Source organism: Sinohyriopsis cumingii, chromosome 8 (genome assembly GCF_028554795.1).
Source record: "Sinohyriopsis cumingii isolate HCF-2022 chromosome 8, ASM2855479v2, whole genome shotgun sequence".
NCBI classification, from domain to species: domain Eukaryota; kingdom Metazoa; phylum Mollusca; class Bivalvia; order Unionida; family Unionidae; genus Sinohyriopsis; species Sinohyriopsis cumingii.
This window is the reverse complement of record NC_142968.1, coordinates 4,138,320-4,161,994: the sequence shown is the minus strand read 5'-3', so window position 1 is coordinate 4,161,994 and position 23,675 is coordinate 4,138,320. Positions and strand designations below refer to the sequence as shown.

The following is a 23,675-nucleotide window of genomic DNA, read 5'->3' as shown; positions in this document are numbered from 1 at the left end:
ATCAGCGCTAGACATACTATTTACGTCAGGGGCATCAGCGCTCGACATACTATTTACGTCGAGGCATCAGCGCTAGACATGCTTTTTACGTCAGAGGCATCAGCGCTAGACTTGCTATTTACGCAAGGGCATTAGCGCTAGACATGTTATTTACGTCGGGGCATCAGCGCTAGACATACTGTTTACGTCGGGGCATCAGCGTTAGACATGTTATTTACGTTGGGGCATCAGTGCTAGACATACTATTTACGTCGGGGCATCAGCACTATACTTGCTATTTACGTCGGGGCATAGCGCTAGACATACTAGTTACGTCGGGGCATCAGCGCTGAATATACTATTTACGTCGGGGCATCAGCGCTAGACATATTGTTTACGTCGGGGCATCAGCGCTAGACATACAATTTACGTCGGGGCATTTTAAAATGGTTTATGTATCAATTTCATTATGATTTTGTCAGGAAAGCGTGGCATAGTGCACAACTGATATTTTCTGCTAGAGACTCGTTGTGTTACAGTGTCCAGAGCGAGGACATTTGCATGACATCTATGAGCATCGTGACCTGTTTGATCTTTCTGATGACCAGTGGATTTCATTGTGACGATAATAAAAATGTGATTGGCACATTTAAGGACGAGACTAACTTTATTACTATCAGTGAGTTCATCGGACTCAGGAGCGAAATGTACTAATTTAAACTGTCGAACGAGAAAAATAAAATAGTGGCTAGGGGAATAAAAATGTGGCACGGGGAATAAAAAAAAAAGACAAGGGGAATATAAAAAAGTGGCATGGGGAATAAAAAAGAACATTATTATCATCACGGTCTTAACGTTCAATGATTATCACGTAGCATTAGAGGGATATGTTTGCCATGTTAAGATGATGAGTATCCGGTCCAACTGTGCTAATGGTATTAATAAGACTGGTCTTTGCAACTTCGATGAGAGGAGGTATTGTGTAGAAAGAGTTAACACATTTGCACATGGGCACCTTAAGTGCTGCAAGCAAAGTCAGATATAAATTTTATGTGACAATGAAAATATAGTCTAAAATCAAACCATATAAGAAAGATGCAGCAGTAAAGTATTAGGAGGTTTCTACCTCACAAAGACAGTTTTTGGTTTTAAAAATAGTTGCTGTGGTGTTCGGTTTTCATATTGGTCCTGCTACCCAACCCTCCCAGTATAGGGTGTAAAGTATCCCTGTTTTAGCAGATGAAGTCTTAAAACTTTCAAACACCGCAAGTATAATTAATGCCAATAATTGTCTTTGTGTGGTAGAAACTCCTATTAAATACTACTTCGTGTTCGAACCCCGGCCGAGTCACACCAAAGACTTATAAAAATGGTACTGACAGCTGCCCAGTTGGTGCTCATCATTAAGAGGTTATTGATAGAATTTGTCGGCCTGGTATCAGGGTAATGTGACTAAGTGGGACATGATGCCACATGTCCGCGGCATGATGTCCCTGTGATAGACATAGCTATAAACTGCTACACTGCAGTCATCGTAGCGACACTACTCAGGCTGATAAAGATACGTTCAAAATCCAAATACCAATACATAATTAGCTGTAATTTATGGAATACATTAGTTTTGAAAAAGATACAATATTCTTCTCACTTTTCATCTCTGGAGCACTGCTGATGGTAAATGGATGCCATTCGTGGGTGGCGATTGCTGGAATCTGCACAAACACATAATCCCCGGGTTGGTAGTTGAAATTGGGTGGTCGACTAATCACCAGATGCGTCACCTGTGATAGCAAATAAATCATCATAATAGAGACAGCTTTTGAATTGTGTATGTCAGCAAAGGTATACTTCATAGATTTATTTTTTGAGTTCCATTGTACGCAGGTTGTAGTCTTCAAAGTCTTGGAACCGATTGTAGAGTATGTATGTAAGTATGTAAGAGTTTAACGTTGTTTTTTTTCTGAGTTTATCGTGGTATAAACTGTCAGTTGCCGATTCACACAGCAAATAACGCCCGAAGGGCGTTATGTAAGCTGTGTGAGTCGGCAACTGACAGTTTATACCACGATATACTCAGAAAAAAACGTTAAACTCTTATAATTGAAATTTTAATTATTCGTTATGTTATTTTGTTTGCATCATTAAAAAATAGAAATCTTAATTGAGCGTAGTAATACATGTTTGGGGTTTTTCTGTTACGTAGCTATATATATAGCACTTGGGATTGTCCTCCTTGATCGTAATAAGGTCATCATAATACCAGTCCTTCAGCCAATGAAAGCCACATTTATTCAATTATTTTTTTATTAAAAAAATGTAAGAATGTTGTTTTCCTTTAATGCTTACTTCGTGTCTGCCTTCTCTGGCAGTGGTTATCTTATGCTGTACACGTGACTCTATTTATAGAAGTGGAAAAGTAGTTCTCCTTACAGTTCATACAGAAATGAACGCAATTCAGTTTGATCACGTGATAACATTATGACCAATGGAAATGTTACTTTCCTGTACCAGCTACTGCCACTGCAATTATTAGGTTAACAACTATGTTTGTATAGGGTATTATGCAGAAGAGCCCAGTCCTGGCTATATGGTGCCGACTACGTGGAAGGATTAACATAAAAGTCATAGGAAACAAACATAAAGCCGAAACCCTCAAAACGTAAAATGATATATTACATACTGACCGTGCTTTCTCATGGAGTCTAAGGCCTTCTCAACTGAAATCTGAACACGGGATCCATATTAACGACATACGTATGTCTGTCTGTCCATCTATCTGTATGTCTGTCTGTCTGTATGTATGTATGTATGTATGTATGCATGAATGTATGTGTGTGCGTACGTATTTGCGTGAATGCGTAATCAATTTCAGAAGTTATTAGGTAAAGACAGGATGACTCCCTCTGTAATGATGGAATTAAAAATGCAATCTCTAGGATCCCTTGGATCATGTCGGCTCGTTGCAAGTATTATGCCTAAACTTTTTTGTTCCTCTGTGGAAGAAGCTTCTTGTATCCGTTGCCTATGAATCTGCATTTCCGTCGTTATGTCCTCATTTAGTTTTTCGTAAACAAGACCGTGAACTATTTTGGTGTCATATTTTTTTATAAATTGTGGGCACAATGTCTAATATAGATTTAGTGAAATGCTCTCTTTGGAATGATATCCATCCACCCTACCTTAACCGCCCACACTTACCCCCCGAAGAACAGAAATCATATTAATTCCTTTCTTTCCTATGCAAAAAAACTACTTCACAGAAATATATACCAGTCGGATAGGAGTCCGAGTTTTTATTAATAAAAGGATGGGGGGGGGGGGTCCAAAGAAAATGTTTGAATTATTGGGAAAAATAAAAATATTTGAAGTTATAAATGTAGTCATCATTCTCTCAGGTGATCACTAACTTATTTGTAGATATCCAGTTGAAGGTATATACAAGTAGAGTGTACATATCTCACCTGTTTAGTCATAAATCAAGACAGTAACGGATGGTCTGAAATGGTAAATGTGACATGTTGGCTTCTTTTTACTGTATAATGATGTTTAGAAGGTACACTAAATGTCTATTCCTCTTCGGCATTTTCAGAACTTCAATACAGTATCTTTCAACGTGAATGGCTGGCTGAATGGCTGGCTGGCTGGATGGATGGATGGACATACATGATCTTATTTATAACACGCCACGCATGATAATACAGAAAGCATGGCTTATATTACATGATTCCTTTGTAACATTCCACTAATTACAACACAGTAAGCATGACTTTTATTACATGATTACTCTATAACATGTCACGAATAATAAATAATACCGTAAGCATGACCGTTATAATATGACATCATCTGTAACAAGCCCCGTATGTTAATACAGTATCAAGGACTTTTATTACGTGACTATTTTGTAATATGATACGAATGATAATACAGTCAGCATGACTTTTACTTCATGCCCTTATCTGTAACAAGTCACGATTAATACAGTTTTAAACGATATTTCTTATCGTATCTTTGCTGTATAATTTCCTAAAACCATATATTGCACAGATATACTGAAACAGTATTCACAGATCTGATGAAGGGAATAGACATAAAATCGTATATCGCACATATAGACTGAAACAGTATTCACATATCTAATGAAGGGAATAGACATAAAATCGTATATTGCACAGATAGGCTGAAACAGTATTCACAGATCTGATGAAGGGAATAGACATAAAAGTATATATTGCACAGATAGACTGAAACAGTATTCACATATCTAATGAAGAGAATAGACATAAAATCATATATTGCACAGATAGGCTGAAACAGTATTCACAGATCTGATGAAGGGAATAGACATAAACGTATATATTGCACAGATAGACTGAAACAGTATTCACAGATCTGATGAAGGGAATAGACATAAAATCGTATATCGCACATATAGACTGAAACAGTATTCACATATCTAATGAAGGGAATAGACATAAAATCGTATATTGCACAGATAGGCTGAAACAGTATTCACAGATCTGATGAAGGGAATAGACATAAACGTATATATTGCACAGATAGACTGAAACAGTATTCACAGATCTGATGAAGGGAATAGACATAAAATCGTATATTGCACAGATAGACTGAAACAGTATTTACAGATCTAACGAAGGGAATAGACATAAAAGTATTTACTACTGCTTTATATGTGTTGGTTTCAAAATTAACAAAAGCATGACAAGATACTAGTATTTTGACCAAAAATCTTTTGAATGTGCTCAAAGTTTAAGATATATATTTTTATCAATAATAAAATGAATTGTGAATTAGCATATTAGATTTTCTGATGTGACTAGAGCTCATTTTTGTTTTGCAATCATCCATAAAACTGAGTGAAAACACCACTAAAAAAACTAAAGTGTATATTGGATGGGACAACAACAGATTTGTGGAACTTAATAAGTTAAAAATATTAACCATGCTCTCTTGAAATTATATAGCTTTTGGAGTAGCTATATGGTACGCCCCTAAACATCTCTCAGGTCCAGTCTGATTCCGAATTTTGGAATAGAACCATGCTCTCTTGAAATTATATAGCTTTTGGAGTAGCTATATGGTACGCCCCTAAACATCTCTCAGGTCCAGTCTGATTCCGAATTTTGGAATAGCTATATGGTACACGCCTAAACATCCCTCTGGTCCAGTCTGCTTTCCGTTTGTTTTGTTTTTTTTGGTAATAGTTATATGGAAACCATTAAACATCCCTCAGTTCCAGTCTGCTTCCAATTTTATCCAGTCTGCTTCCGAATTTTGGAATAGCTATATGGTACACGCCTAAACATCCCTCTGGTCCAGTCTGCTTTCCGATTTTTTAAAAATAGTTATATGGAAACCATTAAACATCCCTCAGATCCAGTCTGCTTCTAATTTTAAGGGATTTTGTTTGCAAATAGGATTACACTACAATGATAGATTGAAGTTTAGTTTAACACTCTTAGTTTGCACGGCAATGGATATCGATTTTCTTTTAAGTTCCAGCATTAATGTTTTATACGGTCTTACTATTAATAAAAATGAAAGGACATTTGTAAATTCCTAAACGCTGAAGGATTGGGACTGAATGTTTTTCTATACTTACTGAATAATAATAATAATAATAATAATAATAATAATAATAATAATAATGAAATTATTATTATTATTATTATTATTATTAATGTTGTTGTTGTTCTTGTTCTTGTTCTTGTTATTATTATCATTAAAGTTCTCCGAATAGTAAATACACAAGGTCACAAGCCACACGTATTAGCGATATTAATAAATCGATGCTACACAACTGAGCTGCCCCAAGTTTAATCAAAGGTTTCTGACCATTCGCTTGTACCTGACTGTTACTTTTTTGCTGACAGTCTGTCGCTCATTATTTCATCTCATGAATGTGGGTTTCAGAATGGAAAGCTGTGTAAAAATTTATGGGAAGCTTCATTGATTTGAATCATTAATTATCATTGTCTTATTCAATTACAAAAAGAATACCTCCAATAAAGTTTCTACTACGAACTCGTCTCACGTTCCTATCAGTCCCAGTCAGTTGTCGTGAGATATGAGATAACTATCATCCAGCTTTTGAAAAAGGTTTCGTACGTTTTGAAAAGCGCCATTCTTATGAAATGGGCCAATCTAAATCTGCCAGTCAATAACTGCAATTCACACAGGGTGCGGAGTTCCCAAACAAGCCATTATAGGAATGACGTTACTGTTGCTAATTATGTCACTGACAACCAATCGGGAGACATGGATTTTTAGTGTGGCCAGTTTATGATATTGCCTTTCCAATTTCTTTCAGATAATCGTAAAAGAACCGTGGTGAGTTCGCAATTTCATGGAGCAGTGCATGATGGGTGGTAAAATGTATGAAGGTCCAATAACGTGTAAGAACAACCAATTCCGAATTCAAAGGTGTACCTGCTACCGGGTTTGACATGAGCGCACCTGTGTTGGTCAATCGCAACAAAAGAGGTTTTCAGTATTATTCACCTCCGGTTATGTACCCGAAAAAGAATTAAAAGTGCAGGACATGTCTAGATTTTTCTTCCCTGAAAGACTCTTCGAAATTGAAGTAAAAATTATACAAACAGTCAACACTAATAGTTAGACGGTGATGACAAGATTGGACTTGTCAACAACGTTATCATGGCGTTGTTCAACAACGCACGTTATGCCATCGATGCAATGAAACCGAAGCAATTCTCGACAACGCTGACAGATGAAGAAAAAACAAAAACGATTCTGCAAGATCCTCAGGTCAGCCTACGATACTTCACAATGATACAACAGATTATGCAGATGACAAATCTTATCTTGGGCGACGTCAAAATCATGCAGGCAATGCTGCCGCAAAAGTAGAAGACACCGCCAAAGATGTAATTTGGCATGATGATGGTGTCGCTTATGTTAAAGCTGAGTTGTCGAGTTGGCTTCCTTCGCTAAAACCTTCGCTGACCACAGAAGAGTATTTGCTGTTGGTTATGCGCTTCGGACACGTGTCCATGCTGTCGTTTCTCGTGTGCACTACAGGCGCAACTCCAAGATCCGTTCTGGGATGGTTTTCATTGCACACGCTCTGTCGTTGACTACGTCACCAAGCATGAAAACACTGAGAGATTTTTTCTACAACCATAAAGTGGAGTTCACCGACTTGTATCCTCCGACTGCATTCCCAGTTGAGTATAATAAACCAACATTGACTCAACCAATAATAGACAAAATTCGACTGTTATTCAAAAAGGACATACTTATCCGTGGAACAGTTTTTTAGGCGAAGTTGAGAACGCACATTTCAAAGTTCAATGGCGAAATAAGTATGGTACTTTATCAACGAAATGCCAGGCCCCAAGAACGCGCAATCGCCGGAGACTTAAATATTCCCCAGGTAGATATTGTCTATGATATAAGGGTAATTGTAGAAAGAAAAATATCATTAGTCTAACGTGCTGAACAAGGCAAGATTGTCCAGCAACTGCATTTCGCCATCACATTATTAATGGAAGAATTATCATAGACCCTCAAAGTTACTGACGCGAAGAAATAATCGAAGCGGAACAACAACTGCGCTATGATATCACCAAGAGAACCGGTATACTCATTAAATATAAACGCGTGTATGTGGTTGTAGATGCTATTCACCGAGGCGACCACTGTTGGCCTTGGTGTTGCTGGAATCGCGAACACAGCAAGTATCATAGTCACGCAGTTGAAGTTGCTGTAGTCGCTATATCGATAGTACCGGTGCCACAGGCGGTACTAGTAAATTAATATCGTTGCGGCTGCATTCGCGAATATATGTTTATTCGGAACGTCGGGCAGTGGCGTCACAAAGCAGTCTCAATACAGTTGCTAAGCAGTACTCAATGACTGTTGAAGATACGATTATCATGGCTGAACTCGAAATGATGTTGCTCGAAATGAAAACCACCAACGTCTCCGAGCACGTATGCGGAACCATGTGTTAGCGACCCCAAACAATACGCTTTTAAAGGCAATACAAATTGTGTAAATGTTTTTCCAGTGTGTACTAATCTGATTGCTAGCAGATTTTCGTTTCCGATGGGTATAATGTTTTGCGCAAGCAGATTTTGCTGCGCAAAATCTTTCTTGTTTGCGACGAGTTTCCAATATGAGTTTCCACAACGACACCTAGGCTAGTAGCATCAATAACGACATAATGTTCTATACGTGCGGTTGCAGAAATATTTGTCGCTGTCGGTGGTATCAGATTTACATTTTCAAAACTTTGGTAATTGGCTACATCATTTACGCCAACCAATTTCGTTGTGAAGAATCTTTCTTTTCATGTACAAATAGTATTCCATATGTTTATATAATAACACCGACGTTAGAAGCATAAAGACGGAATTGTTTGCACCTGAGATTGCAGTGGTTATGTTGCTTGAAAAATCATTTGAACCAACTTAGGAAAATCGTTTACAGTAGCCGATATTTCTATGCCAAATCGTTCACGCTAACCTTAGAATCATTATTACAACCCACGCGTAATAATACTCGTAATAACAAATATGGCGACCTAATGACTACCATGTTCCTTCGTGGCATACACTATCGCTGTTGCTGTCTTGTATCTATCCGAAGAGAAATCTATCTAGGTCGATGAATGACATCACGTGATAATCAGCTGTGATCAAAAATGGCATGGCAGTCATGAAAGTCAACTTGTTCCTGGCTAAATCCAGAATTGTCGCTTTCTTCAATTTGTATTCCACTATTAAAACGTACTCTTTAATTAAGTTAGAGATTAAAATCTTTCTCATCACCATGGGAAAGCAAACTTATCGAATAAATGAACTAAGACTCACTTTAGACGGTAGCAGATTGACCTCCTCTATGTACGTGTTTCCATATCTCGCCTTCTTAATAAACTTGGAGCGGCTTATCTTCTCCAGAACAAATAATACACCAGGTCCCAGGAACCATTTCCAGAAAGATGGACCGTGAAGAATGACAAGGATCCAAAAAGGAACGTACAGCATATGAGTCCAGTAGAATACCTAAAAATAGATACAGGATGCCACAGTATGACCATCAGGTTTTCGTATTGAGGTTGGTTTACTACTAATGGCATTGCTCGTATTATTTGCCTACCGTCAGGACATTTAAAGGTTAACCGACCTGTCCTGAAAAATGAATTTTACGTTAGGAAATGAGCAATATGGCGAGTTAAGTTTGTTCACGGGATAGAAATGGTTGACTTAATTATTAATGGGTATTCCCCCACCCCCATGATATATTTGAATTTATCATTATAGTTTAGCTCATCAAGGAAAGCTTGCAGATTAGTATTGGAAGCTATATAATAGTCAACCTTAGCAGTTATATTCTTTGATTTCCAGAATTTACCATTCTCTTGACGATACACAAATTTCATGAGATGTTCCACAAAACAGTTATAATTACAGAGATTTTCTTAAATTAGTAAACCACGTTCGTTGCGTCTATCCGTTTTGTATTAAATCGTTAATGTATAGTGTGTTTAAACGAAGAAAGAAAAAACTATAGATCGAGAAAACTGAATAATTTTTGCAAAATGCTCAATTCCGACGAAACAAGTAATTAAAATTAACCCATTGCCAGAAAAGAGATAACCATACCTGCTCACACAATCAGATTGTATTGAAAAGCAATTATTGACTAATGTTCCTACTTTAGTGCATATTGAACATTTAAAAAAAAAAATATTTGCAAATATGGTGACTATTTCATTTTGTTTATGATATATAGCGGTAGTCGACTACGTGACAGATATCAGGTCTGTATGTTTGACAATCTTCCAGTGTGCCTTTTAGTCACGTGCAGCTTCACCTATCGGCACTTAATACAGTTTCATTTACATACGACAGTACGTTAATTCATTTGCCATGACTTTAGTAATGACGTCACGACGTTGTCACTAGAACTATACCTGAAAATGACCACCTCTTCTGACAAACGGCATGGAACAGATGACCATAACTATCAGGATAAGGACTAAAAGCCAACCCGTGATAAATGCCGACGCACCGACAAAGCCGATTCCGGCAGCTGTTGTAAAGAGAATGTCCGCCATTCCTATATCTGCATCTTCAGACACGAGAGCTGAAAAGATATTGCATGTAAGCTGATTGATATGGAAACAAAAGTTCGAAGTTAAAGAGAATAACAATTCGATATAAGAAAAGAAACTTAAAAAATAACAAAAAAGCAAATTTGAAATATAAATCAGCTATATCACTTTTGCACGCAATCTTCAAAGAAATTCAGTTAAACAGGACGCGGCTGTTAAAGTTCTTTAAATATAAATGAATTCCGTATTATTGTAGTCATTTTTTTTACCGGTTTACCAAGAAAAAAGTGGAGAATAATACGAACCATTTTTGCAAAGGGTCTTGGAGTCTGAGAACTATTTGATCAACAAAAAGAATAAGATGGCCATATTCCCAACATTATATACAGTGGCTGTCTCGTAAAGTTTCGCGGACTAGTTGTATTAATCACTTGTTACCTTCCTATTATACCTCGGATGCCTAATGTGTATATAAATAATTACACATTATGTTGTCTTATGGGTATATAATTACACAGAAGGTGGTCTAATGTGTATATGAATAATTTACACATATGGTTTTCAAATGTATATATAATTACACCGAAGAGTGTCTAATATCTCTCTCTCTCTCTCTCTCTCTCTCTCTCTCTCTCTCTCTCTCTCTATATATATATATATATATATATATATATATATATATATATATATATATATATATATATATATATATACAAAAGATTGTTTTTTGTGTAGATATAATGACAAAGAAGGTTGAGCAAAGCGTATATCGAATTGCAGAAATGGTTGTCTGATGTCTAATGTGTATATATATATATTTAAGATTGTCTAATATATGTATATATATATATATAGAGAGAGAGAGAGAGAGAGAGACAGAGACAGAGACAGAGAGACAGAGACAGACAGACAGAGAGAGAGAGAGAGAGACAGAGAGACAGAAAGTTCTACTATAACTATGTGACTGCACACACAGAATTCTATATTTTCATGCATTGTTACGGAATTTGCTTACAGGCATTACTGTAAGCAAATATTTTTCTCGACGACGGAGAGGTCTAAAACACATACCTGCATTTCCGATGTGACAAACAGTATGTACAAATGTCCAGAAAACGATGAAAACTCCACACATCTTATGGAATAAAATATTTTGGTCCAGTGGCAAAACATTAGCAATTAATGTCAATCGCAAGTATGTCAGACACTTCCGCAACATTAGCACAAGTACAAACATGCAGGTAAAATTTAGACACATCCCTGCTCCACGTGCCACTATGATGAAGCCATTGCTCATCCGGTAGTTGTAGGCACCCAGAATGAAAAGACCGATGTTCATTAACACAAACCAAAAAAAGAAAATGACTTTTCTTAGATTATTCCGAATGTAGGACCAAGTAAAGTAACGATAAACACCCTTTTTCTTTTCTTTGGACTTTTCAGGTGGCTTCAACCATTGAGCAGCACTGCAAAAATGACATTATTATTATTATTATTATTATTATTATTATTATTATTATTAGTGAGTAGTAGTAGTAGTAGTAGTATAGTATTGCTTTTCTGATGAAAGCACTTCTTCTTTCCACAGACTTCTCCAATGGCTTCAACCATTGGGCATCACTGCAATAATGCATACATAGTTGCTGGTTTTAATAGTAGTAGTAGTAGTAGTAGTAGTAGTAGCAGTAAAAGTTCTAATATTGGTGTGCTTTGTTTTCCTCAGCTGCTAAGATCTACCCAAGCTATCAAGTTGCATAAAGAGCTTAAACTAGTTTCCACAGCGTCAAGAGCGTTTGATTGACAGGACGCAGTCATTAGTACTAATGGCATTAGTAGTGGTTACGGAGATCCACTTACAACATGGCCGATTTAACCAAGTGTGTTTTATTGTATCTATGCAACAAAAAAAGTTATAAATTATGGATTATTGTAGATGTAAGATTCGATACCTTTTTCTGCTTCCTTAGTTCAGTACAGTTCTTAGTGATTTTATGAAATAATTGATTTGCTTTTATGCACCATGTTCCCTGTCAGTTGGAAGATGGACTTGACCAGTTGTTTTTGTTACCGCAGATTTATCTCCCTTAAGCTCAGTGCCAAGTATAACGCTACCAGAAAATAATAACATGTGTAACAGATATATAAATATACACACAGGGACACACACACACACACACACACACACAGCAAAGTTGATATGTATTGATATTCAGTTCACTGCGGAAGGAAATCTGTCGAAAGCAGCAGGTCTGAAATAATGATGAAGTTTATCTACTGTTAATCTGCGGTTTCTTCCGACAGATTGCATTTATATTTAAGTTAGTTTGTGAGTAATTACATAAAATAGATTCAATTTGATTTTAACGGTCCATTTAAGTGTTAGAATTGTATCAAACAAAGAAATGTTTTTATTGTAACGTCGTATATTAAACTTTTATTAATTTAAGAAAATAATAAGCATGTATACCTTGCGAAATTCAGTAAATACCGAAGATAATTTTCATGAATGAATGAAGGATCACCCTTCGTCTGGCTGTCGAGTCAAAAAAGGTGCAAACAATCAATGTTTAATGTAGTCTAATTATCGAAGCGTATTGACTGTATGTTGAAGGATTTATTGAAGTGAGAGGAAGAAACACAATTTTATGAAATCCGACTAGCAAGCATAATTTTAAAGCCTCTAGTTTACAAATGCATCTTGTAAATAAAATAAAATCATTCTTAGGGTATACGCTAAATTATCTTCTAAAAGCACAGATTTTACGTAGATGGGCGATTATACGATATTTCATTTAGTTATATAATTTTACAAATTACTACCTAATTGTCAGATTCTCTAACAATCCGGGGTGTTTAGCAAGCTCTGCATTGAGTTCTTCGAATGTGATCGTACCGCTCCCGTCTTCATCCGCGCTTTCAAAAAGTGCCTCTGTAAGATTGTCCAGGTTCTCCTCTGTCAGTGAAAGGGAGCTTTCTTCCATACAAGATTTTAGAACCGTCCTGAGTTCATCTACATCTATGGTCCCGCTACCTGCAATCAGCGCGAGATGTTTGTGAATTAAATGTTTGCACAACTTAAGGTGGTTCAGATCTAAATATGATCCACAAGAAAGGTAAATAGAAAATGCGCGTGTGCAGGACATCGGAGAATCTAAGATTTTGTCTTTGCGCTTCTTGTCAAGGTTCTAGTGAAAGATAAACCGTTTGATTAGCTTCTACTATAAGTTCTAAAACCGGTAGCAAGGTGGATAATAATAAATACCCATGCCTTCAATGCGTACAAGTATATTTTTGTTCGTCTCCTTGTACATATCACTTCCACTACTTAAAGAATATTCCAGGTATCGAGCAAACGCCAAAAACGTCCACTCATAACATTTATCTGTATCAAGTTTAATATATATACATTACAAAATTTCCTGCTGATAAATTATTAATTTAAATTCAAATTGATTACCGTCAACGTCATATACGTTGAATAGAAATCGTAGTTTCATCTCAGGGGACCCCTTTGTGAGTGTGTGCAAGCCATCCATAAGTTCCTTCATTTCAATGGAGCCACTTCCATCTTGGTCAAACAGTTTGAAGCATCTCTCAGCAAAGAATGACTGAAAATTATGAGGTTATATGATTTAGGTAAGTAACTTTCTTATATTTTCTAGTGTTACATGTGTCCATGCAAGTCCGTGTGGGCCAGTTTTTTCCTTCCCGTTTTTAATGTTGATGACAAGGTTTTGGAACTTAAACATTACAGAAAAAAATGCAAAGTTTACAAATTCGTAGCATCCTTTGTTTACAAGATTTCTTCTGTGATTCAAGATAAAATTTATTGTTTATCATCCTCGATCGTTCTCTTTTCTAATCTACACGTCCCAATGGTACATCGTCCCTGCGTGTTTTCTTAAAATTTAGTTCCAAACATTATTTGTCTTTGCATAAAGAGATTCTATTGCATCAGTTTCTTACACTTTCATACAAATTGGATTTGTTGCGGCATACTTTACTCTTTTTACTCGAGTAAACCAACCTGAGACGATCAAAAATAAGTCTCTTCTCCCTAACTGTAATACGGAGGACAATCTCTTCTCCCAAACTGTAATATGGAGGACAATCTCTTCTCCTTAACTGTAATATTGAGGACAATCTCTTCTCCCTAATTGTAATATAGAGGACAATCTCTTCTCCCTAATTGTAATATGGAGGACAATCTCTTCCCCTAATTGCAATATAGAGGACAATCTCTTCTCCCTAATTGTGATATGGAGGACAATCTCCTCTCCTTAACTGTAATATTGAGGACAATCTTTTCTCCCTAACTGTAATATAGAGGACAATCTCTTCTGTCTAATTGTAATATAGAGGACAATCTATTCTCCCTAATTGGAATATGGAGGACAATCTCTTCTCCCTAACTGTAATATTGAGGACAATCTCTTCTCCCTAATTGTTATATGGATGACAATCTCTTTCCCCTGATTGTAATATGTAGGGGAATCTCTTCTCCCTAATTGTAATATAGAGGACAATCTCTTCACCCTAATTGTAATATAGAGGACAATCTCTTCTCCCTAACTGTATTATGGAGGACAATCTCTTCTCCCTAATTGTAATAGAGAGGACAATCTCTTCTCCCTAATTGCAATGGAGGGCAATTGGCTTGATGTAGTTCCAGTAAAAATCTTCATAGCCTTTCAACTGCATACGAGATCGTACAAAAAGGTGGAAAAAGGTGGTAAAACTCTCCAGCTCAGAATAAAGACGAGAAAGAAGCCGAATAGAATGATGATGATGATGACGATGATGATGATGATGATAATGTTTACTCGTGGAATATTTTACGTAAATAACAGGAACTCTGTTAGTGGTGTTATGACTAGATAACAAAGCATAGTCTAATAAACTGAGTAAATCAGTAAGACATAAACCAGATCAACTGATTCTGGAAAATCGATTAAAATTGTTTGAACATTGAACTGTCCTTATAATTTCAGTGCAAGTACGGGTATGTGAAGCTCTGGGCGAAACGCAATTTACGGTCAAAGCTTTGAAGACGGAGAAATGAAACTCTTTTTTTCCTTAGACCAGAACCCCTTTGCCATCCAGCAAAAATAAATAAATAAATAAATAAATTGAATATGTTTACCTTTTTGAGCCCGAGTGCGTCTTCAAATTTTCTCATGGTGATTTTTCGGTCATCGCCAGCAATTCGTTTGAATTGATTCTCTATAAACATCAACCATTCGGTATCCTCATCACTGAAGTAGCAATGAGTTAGCTCAATTTAAAATAATGAGAGACTGATTTAATAGAAGACTAAGGACGTTCTCTCTATCTCTCTCTACCTCCCCCCTTGCGAGTGTGTCTGCTTGAAATATATCCTGACCTAAAATAAATAAAAACACCCACCCTTTTCATACATTCACCTAACGTTCATGACCTGGTCATACATGACCTAATCTATCGCAATAAAAAAAATCTTCATTTTTTATAATGTTTGACCCTATCTTAAAACAATTCAAGCGCGATTCAGTAATGCGTCACAGCCGTTATGTTGTTGTCGCCAAGGAAGTTTGGGGAAATAGCTTCAGAAAGACGCGAATGCTGTCTAATTATATTTTTTAAATCGAAGATTAATTTCCATGTGTGCAATGTAAGGCAGTTTCTTATTTGTTTTACCTCACAAAGTACTCGATTTTGTTGCTGCACGTATAACTTTTGTGGGAACGCGCAATCAAGCGTCACATGGCATGATGGAAACTCTTGTATTCTTATAAATGTAGGTTGCATTGCTAATATAGTACATATTTAAAATGTTTCAGTCCATGTTAGATCTACACAGTCTTGTTGCACTAGTTAGTTCCTAATGTTCGCTTGACAATATGGAAAATTCACGATAGTATTTATTATTCGTGAGGTGGCGTCTGCTACCGTATTATTCCCCATTGTGATATGGTTTCCCCATTGTGATATTGTTTCGCCATTGTGATATGGTTTCCCCATTGTGAATTGCCACCGCGGTTACCCTATGTGAAGGCGATAGATCATGAAAGTTTAGATAATTCTGGGAAACACACACATTGTTCCTTCAGAAATTTATATGTACGTATGTTAGTTTGTACAACTAAAATCGCTACTTCAACGTCTCTTTTCACCTTCGTTAGAAAGCGAACTTTCGTTGCGCCTTTTCTTTACGACAGTAGCCAAATTCAGCACCCGAAATTCAACATTTGGCCTTCAGCCAAGTCACCTCCCGACTTAAATTACTGATGTCCTGTATCTATTTTACTATATTATAATTTGATTCCGTTACTTCTAAATGCATTAATCAAGGTAAATATAATTTCTTATCTTCTCAGAAACAGTTTATGGCAATGTAGATGTAACGAAATTCAGTAATTGCGTGTTCGTCTGTCCTTGTTCTTCATGTAATTAACAAACAAATAATTTCAATGTTTATTACATTCTTACCAGCCAAACGTTAGACACGAGTACCCAAAACTTTTGTAGCGCGGATGACATTTTTGCAGAGAAGAAAAACTATCCTGAATTCTGGAAAGGTCTAAATTAAAGAATAAAAAACACGAATATAGCAAGAAATATGAACATTATCTTAGCGTATGTGTGTCGATGGTTTGCTCTAGGGTGTTAGCTATGCTGGTGTTTTTTTCTTTATAGATAATACTTGCGTGACATTCATATTATGTTTGCTTTCTTGCTGTTCGCTGACGATTACGGGTCGCTCGTCTAATGATCTGATCTCAGCTTCTGCCTGCTCATCTTTCCAAGCTTCACCATTGGTTATAAATTTGCTTGCTTCATCTGGAGCTCGGTCGTCTCTTTCTGTGGTCGCCATCGCGGAGCCATTGCGTTTTCCACCTCCTTCAATTCTATTCTCAGATTCGTTCGAAACGTTATGAACATTTTCAGTCTTCATCTCAATGATGATATTCGTAGAGTCTATTTGACCTTCCAAAACAGCGTCTGTGTTCTTTTCCAAGCTGTCAGGCTGTGAATGACAACATGTATTGTCGAAATTATCATATGGATTATATTCTTTAGTACTGGATTTCTTATCCCGTTCGTTCTCCTCATCTGGTACGAACGCGAGGTTGATGGCATCCGTCGTGGACATGTTGTTTTAATCTTAATATGCAGCCGCTGTGGAGAAAGCTAGGGTTTATTTCGTCGAGGATTTCGTGTTTAAAATCATTTGCCTCTCATGTGTTTCGTCAGAATTGTCAGCTTCTGTATCTAAGAAAAGACAAAAGAATCTACCGATCTTAGTCTGTAAACAAAGAAACTATTTGGCATTTGCATATTTGTATCCGTCTGGAAAAATAATGGCATGCCTAGATTCCCGCCAAAATCGAGGAAAGGAAGGAACAATTGTCCCTATAGGAGTATATGACATTTGATCTGATTATTTTCTCATCTCTGTTTTCCTCTTCTAATCTTCCATTTTCTTTACGTACCATAATAGTTACATGATGTCGACGTGTGTAAACGATAATACGCTTCGAAGTAAATTAGTTGGTGAACTGTGGTTGCGGACAAATAAATTTTGTCGTCCGTTGTGTGTGGCCATCCTTGCTGCCAATCAGTCTACATTAGATTCAGCGGTAAAGTTTCTCCATTAAAAAGCATATAATTGCGTATTATCTTCGGGCGACTTTTCACTAAGCAGCGTAAGTAAGGAAAACGAATCTCTTAAAATTAATGCAAGAGACATGCACAATATGCTCGATATTAATTCTGTACGTGATTCTCACTGTTGTTAAAACACGAGTCTGAAGGGGGGAATGCACACGCACGCACGCACGCACACGCACATACAAACACACAGAGAGGTTCGGCCTGGTAGATATATGTTACATGATCTGATTAATACTTCACATTTTTTCTTCTAGTCCTTGATCTTCTTTCTTGCAACAGTGTCCCCATGAAGTGGCCATTCTTTGAACTAAATTTTGGATTTGAGGCTACTGACGAAGAAGTGCTGTCGTCAGCTGGATATGGTCAACTGTCTTCAAGTTGACTCGAACTTCACCGACCCGTTTTTGATAGTACCTTTTATGTACAGTATAATACATAGATTCTGATGACACTATTTTCTAATTATCATCAATACCACGTTCTTGAAAACAACTTAAGAGAAGGAAATATATACTTTAAACTGATTACATAAGGAAGGGATCGCTGCAAAATTTCTTGTGATATTCTGCCAAAATAAAAAGTTCGATAGATATATAACTGAACGAATCGCATTGTTTGTGTCCATAAGCAATCATTATATGATTATTTAGAAGTATTTTTCCAAATCAAAATTTAAATTATTAAAAAGTTAGATACAAAGTTAACTACAAATTTTTATATAACTTGTTAACGAAAAGAATCAGGACTATTTATTTGTTTTTTATCAATTCTAATTTACGATCTTCATACCTCATAAGGACCTTTTTTGGAAAAACAATATATCTCTCGGCAAAGACTTAATGGCAGGACGTATACATGAGAAAACAATGACAATAATTTTATGCGGGAACACCCCAACTAATGACTGCCTGGGGATTGGTTCAACCTGACTATATCTGACCAATCGAATGTCATTACTTAAAATTCAAAACATACTGATTGCATATGCATTATTTGACCCTGTACCTTAACATTTGGATTATACCTTTCTTGCGTCTGACAGTCGAATGACTAATGCCTAATTTTAATATATTTCTTAATTTCTTTTTTAGTTTTAAAATGTAGACAACACATCTACACTGAGAGGATTTAATTTCTATTTATCAGAGGTATATAATCCGTCCGCAATGAATAACATGTGTCAATATCCATAACTGAAATTTGTAATAAATATTTCTATTTTAAATCGGTGAGCATTATTCTGGTAGGTTATGTTAGTTTCATGGGTAAAATTCATAACGTTTATCGTTTATAGTCCTTCAATTTTGTATTATTACGTTGTTTTGTCTAATTTCCTCCCATCATTCATTGCAAATAAACAAATAAAAAATATATTCAGTTTTTTTTTAACTTGCTCAGATAGATATGTAAGATCAGTGGGCAATAGTATCTAATTAAATTCATCCAATACTAAATATTGTATTATTCCCAAAGCTGTAGACAACTAAATAAGTATATGTGTTATTTCCCTTATCTTTTGCAGGCAGTTAAGTGTAATAATTCTTTCAAAATCATATGAACATGTTATGTTAAAAGCAAATTCAGTACAAACGAAATTTAAATTATATTTTAGAGCAGAATTTCATTATACTTCTTTTCATCACCCAAAACCAGTTACTTCATTTTTTCTTTTTGCTCTTTTTGTAAATTAGTAGTTTGTAGATTAGTGGATTTGGATTAGTGAATCTGGATTAGTGGATTAGGATTAGTGGATTTTGTTTAGTAATGGATAGGATCTAATGCAGATTAAAATCGTCTCTCAGAGTCGTTAAGACTAAGTTATTGTAACTGGTGTATTGCGGTTTAAGATTATTATATTATTCACTTCTATATGCTTAATACCCTTAATTATCCAAATCACATGAGGTAAAAATCTCTACACAACAAAAAACACGTATGGGGAAATTGGATCACCTTGTCAGTGTCCCCTGTTAACATTAAACAATGCAGGGGTTTGACCAGTTATTATAACACAAGCGTTCTTTTTATTGTTTTATGTTTAAAAATGTTGTATCTAGTCTGTTATTGACTCTCGAAATTTAATAAATGTCAGCAATTTGTTATGAATATTTATATAAAAAATTTCAAAATCTATTACCAAGAATTATAGTTCAAGAGATTATACCGTGTTCTTATAAACAAACACAGAGACATGCAGACATAAAATCTTATTTGATTAGTATAAATAATTTTAAACGCGAAGTCTTAACATATGAGCTGGCCTTCTGTAATACCCTTGCGAGAATCGTCTATTATAAGAGGCCTTAATGAGCTCTTGTTCCCTGCTGTGATTTAAAATCTTCCCGTCAATTATTCTTGATACAATATTCTCAAATACGACATGGTTTAACCCTGCATAAGTATTCATAGTCTTTTTGATCGATCACCTAATCCTGGCGCGATGGATTACTTTAAAGTGCTGCCTACTTTCAACTTTCGCTGTGTGTGTTATCGATGAGACTTTTTTTATTGAAGAGTTCAAGAAGATGAAACTGGTCCTATTTATCGTCGGGGCGCTGTTAGAGACACTTTGTGATCATACCCAGTTGCTACTGAAAAAAAGAGAATCGGACTTTACAAACGTAATACGTGCCCAAACATGTCAACATGGGCCACGCTGAGTCGTTGGGAGCGGTTTGGTACTGTAAAAAAGACTCTCTTTGCTTGTGTATGCGAGGTCGAGTATACCCCGATAACAAGAATCTTTAGGAATATTAGAAGCAATTAAGTCACAAAAGAGGTAAGCTTAATTTGCAGTGAGTGACATAATACAGAGAGCAATTGACTTTACGAGTCCTTAGGAATAAGACAGAGGAAGACGCATCCGGCGAGAATTTGTGTGGAAAACATTCAGGGTAGTATTTAACGGCGCGGTTATCTTGTTATGAAAAGGAAACAAGCATAGACAGGCTGTATTGAATTACTACTATAGTTTAATTCAGCATGAAAGTTTATAAATTGCTTTATGTCTGTTTGCCTGTATAACAACTATGCATCACTCTCGTCGTTTTTGTGTGCAGTGAATATCTAATATTTCTTACATGTATCATTTTACAACTCTCAGAAGATACGAATAATGATGAAAGCGGAAAACGGTGTCGAGTTTTGATACATTTAATTTAAATATTTTCCTCGAAATCTGAGCGGAATCTCTACAAATTTGATTGCATGTTGTTGTTTTTTTTTTCATTGGATGTGCATGGTGTTGCTACTTGTTTAGTCAAGTATGGAATGGGATCTTACTCTCTGCAGAGGGAGACTTGAACGGTGACTGAAGGGCATGAACTATGACTACTTGAGTAATGATGTCACGGTACAACTTCATTCCGTCTCCCCGTCCTGATATATCACTTAAGCAGCTGTGTTTTCTCTTGTATGTCTGTGTGTAAAACGTATAGGTATCGGGAAGCAGCAATGATTCATATTTCCATACAGGCTGCATTAGGTTCCACGTGAGGGCATTGTTTCACATGTCAGTCAAGCTGCATTAGGTGTCGCGTAGCAGCAAGTTTTGACTTGTCAAACAACAGTTCAGACATAGAGGTTCGGAAAAATATGAGAATATATACCTGTGAAGCTATTTATGTAAAGAAAATTCGTGGCGCTTTTTCGTGAAACTTTGTTGTTAAGATTTTTTTCATGATTAGTTGTAATAATAATGATAATATTAATAATGGATAATTGACGTAAAGGATTGTAATTGATGTATGGTTTTCGCTCGCTGGTCTGCCTACCAGTGTCCTGTAATTACACACAACCGCCATCAATCCAATAGTCCTGGTGATAGATGTTACCTGATCTATAGTAATTGTAATGCAATGGCTTCAAGAAAGGTTTGCAAATCCTACATTAATTATTAAATGAGTAAAGAGAAAAGAGAAAAGTAAAATAAAAACAAAACAAAACCATATGTTGGTCAAATCGACAGAGATTTAGCAGGCAAGTAGATGCGTAGACAGTATAAACATTCAATGCAAAATAGTTGTATTGTGGAAAAAAATGAACATTTATTGTTTGTTCAAATATCCGATTGACATTATAGTATCAAATGCTGATCTTTTTCTTCTTTCAATAGCAACTGCTTTTTTGAGAAGTTATACAACTACTTCATAAATGAATTATAAATTTCCGTTTTCTTAACATAAGAGTAGTTTCAACTTAATTTTATACAGAGTAATAAACCACTTAAAACGGGGTTGTAATAGGACGAGTAAACATTACGAGTACGCAGCATAGTTTTGAAAAATGACCGTCTTTACTTGAATCGCAAAGTGTCGATGAGTTGTAGACGTATGTCAGCTATATATATATATATATATATATATATATATATATATATATATATATATATATATATATATATATATATCAAAGAATTAAACGATCAAAACAACCAGAATGGTATACTAATGAAATCGCAGAGGCACAACGCAAACGAAACTACTTACCATAAATATAAAGAATTTACAAACTAGCGTTTGTGGCGGAACAAAGTCAAATCAATCATTGTATAAGGTTCCTTTTTCAAAGAAACCATCACATCAAACACCGATAACAGATCCATCTGGAATTACTTACGAAATCTAACTTCAACGAAACCTGCGCCTCTAGCTCCATGTGAAATTATAGTTGATGGCACTAAATATACTGATGAGCTCGATATTGCAAACCAGTTGAACCATTTTTTTGCTAATATCTCCCAAACGCTTCACAGGTCTAATAATACAGAGCCTAATTTAGACAAACTTACTAAATTTGTGAATGAAAGGATACCCGATAACGTTAGTTTCAACATTCCCTTAATGACAATAAATGACACTTCTGATAAATAAACTTGAAACAAACAAATCAGCTGGTCTAGATGGAATTCACCCCAAAACTCTGAAAATGTCGGTTTTATCAATCTCAGAGTCGTTGAAAGAAATAATTAACTGTAGTATCACTTCCTGTAAATTCCCTGAATTATTGAAGTTAGCAAAAGTATTCGCAATTTATAAGGGAAATGAAAAGAATGACCCATCCAACTATCGACCCATATCTGTTCTATCCGTAATTTCAAAAATTATTGAAAAACATGTCAGCAAACATATTTTCAGATATCTTGACAAGTACCAACTCCTCCATAGATCACAATCAGGTTTTCGAAAGAATCATTCATGTCAAACTGCAATGACGAAACTTAGAGACCAATGGCTTTTGCAGTAGAATCAGGCGAACTTACTGGCGCAATCTTCATTGATTTTATAAAAAGCATTCAATTTGGTTGACCATTCGGTGCTCATTAAAAAAACTTTCAGCCTACAAGTTCTGTCTAAACTCAGTTGCCTGGTTCACGTCGTATCTCACAAACAGACACCATGTTGTTTGCACGGGTAAATATATATCCGAACCAAGTAATATCTTAAGTGGTGTTCCTCAAGGATCTATATTAGGGCCTCTTCTTTTTCTACTATTTATCGATGACTTAGCCTTGTATCTAGCGAAATAATAACACAGATGCATGTATGCATGCATACATACATACATACATACATACATACATACATATCATAACTGAACTAAGATCGTCGAATACTGAGCGTAATCTCCGATCGACGACTAACAACGATCTCCAGATTCCTTGTTCGAAACCCAATAATTACAAAAGCTCATTTACTGTATCAGCCCCTACTGTATGGAATTCCTTATCAATTCGTAATTCATACGTAATTCAACTTCCCTTGCTTCTTTTAAAATATCATTAAAGAAATTTTTTATAGACCAGCTGGAATGGCATATTAAAAGCTCTGAATAGAAAACTTTATAATCATATCCATAATTGATATATCAAGATCTTATTCGATATATATACAAAAACTGAGGACCACATGGCAGATGGGTCAGCCATGACCAAATGTGTTAT

The 23,675-nt window shown here is 35.9% G+C and overlaps 1 protein-coding gene across 4 annotated transcripts in view; it reads right to left on the bottom strand.

Annotated features, from left to right (window-relative positions):
- Positions 1-23,675, bottom strand: part of LOC149792874 (NADPH oxidase 5-like) — a 162,177-nt gene that overhangs the window by 22,089 nt on the left and 116,413 nt on the right. For 3 of the 4 annotated variants that reach the window (XM_089966670.1, XM_089966671.1, XM_089966669.1), the window contains 8 exons: positions 16,768-17,332; positions 15,225-15,336; positions 13,539-13,689; positions 12,902-13,112; positions 11,153-11,547; positions 9,941-10,113; positions 8,838-9,029; positions 1,628-1,760 (listed from right to left, as the gene is read on the bottom strand). In XM_089966670.1, coding sequence (XP_089822796.1) covers positions 1,628-1,760; positions 8,838-9,029; positions 9,941-10,113; positions 11,153-11,547; positions 12,902-13,112; positions 13,539-13,689; positions 15,225-15,336; positions 16,768-17,213 — 1,813 coding nt within the window. In that variant the 5' untranslated portion in view covers positions 17,214-17,332. The remainder of the gene's footprint in view (positions 1-1,627; positions 1,761-8,837; positions 9,030-9,940; positions 10,114-11,152; positions 11,548-12,901; positions 13,113-13,538; positions 13,690-15,224; positions 15,337-16,767; positions 17,333-23,675) is intronic. The other variant, XM_089966672.1, reaches the window with a different exon arrangement.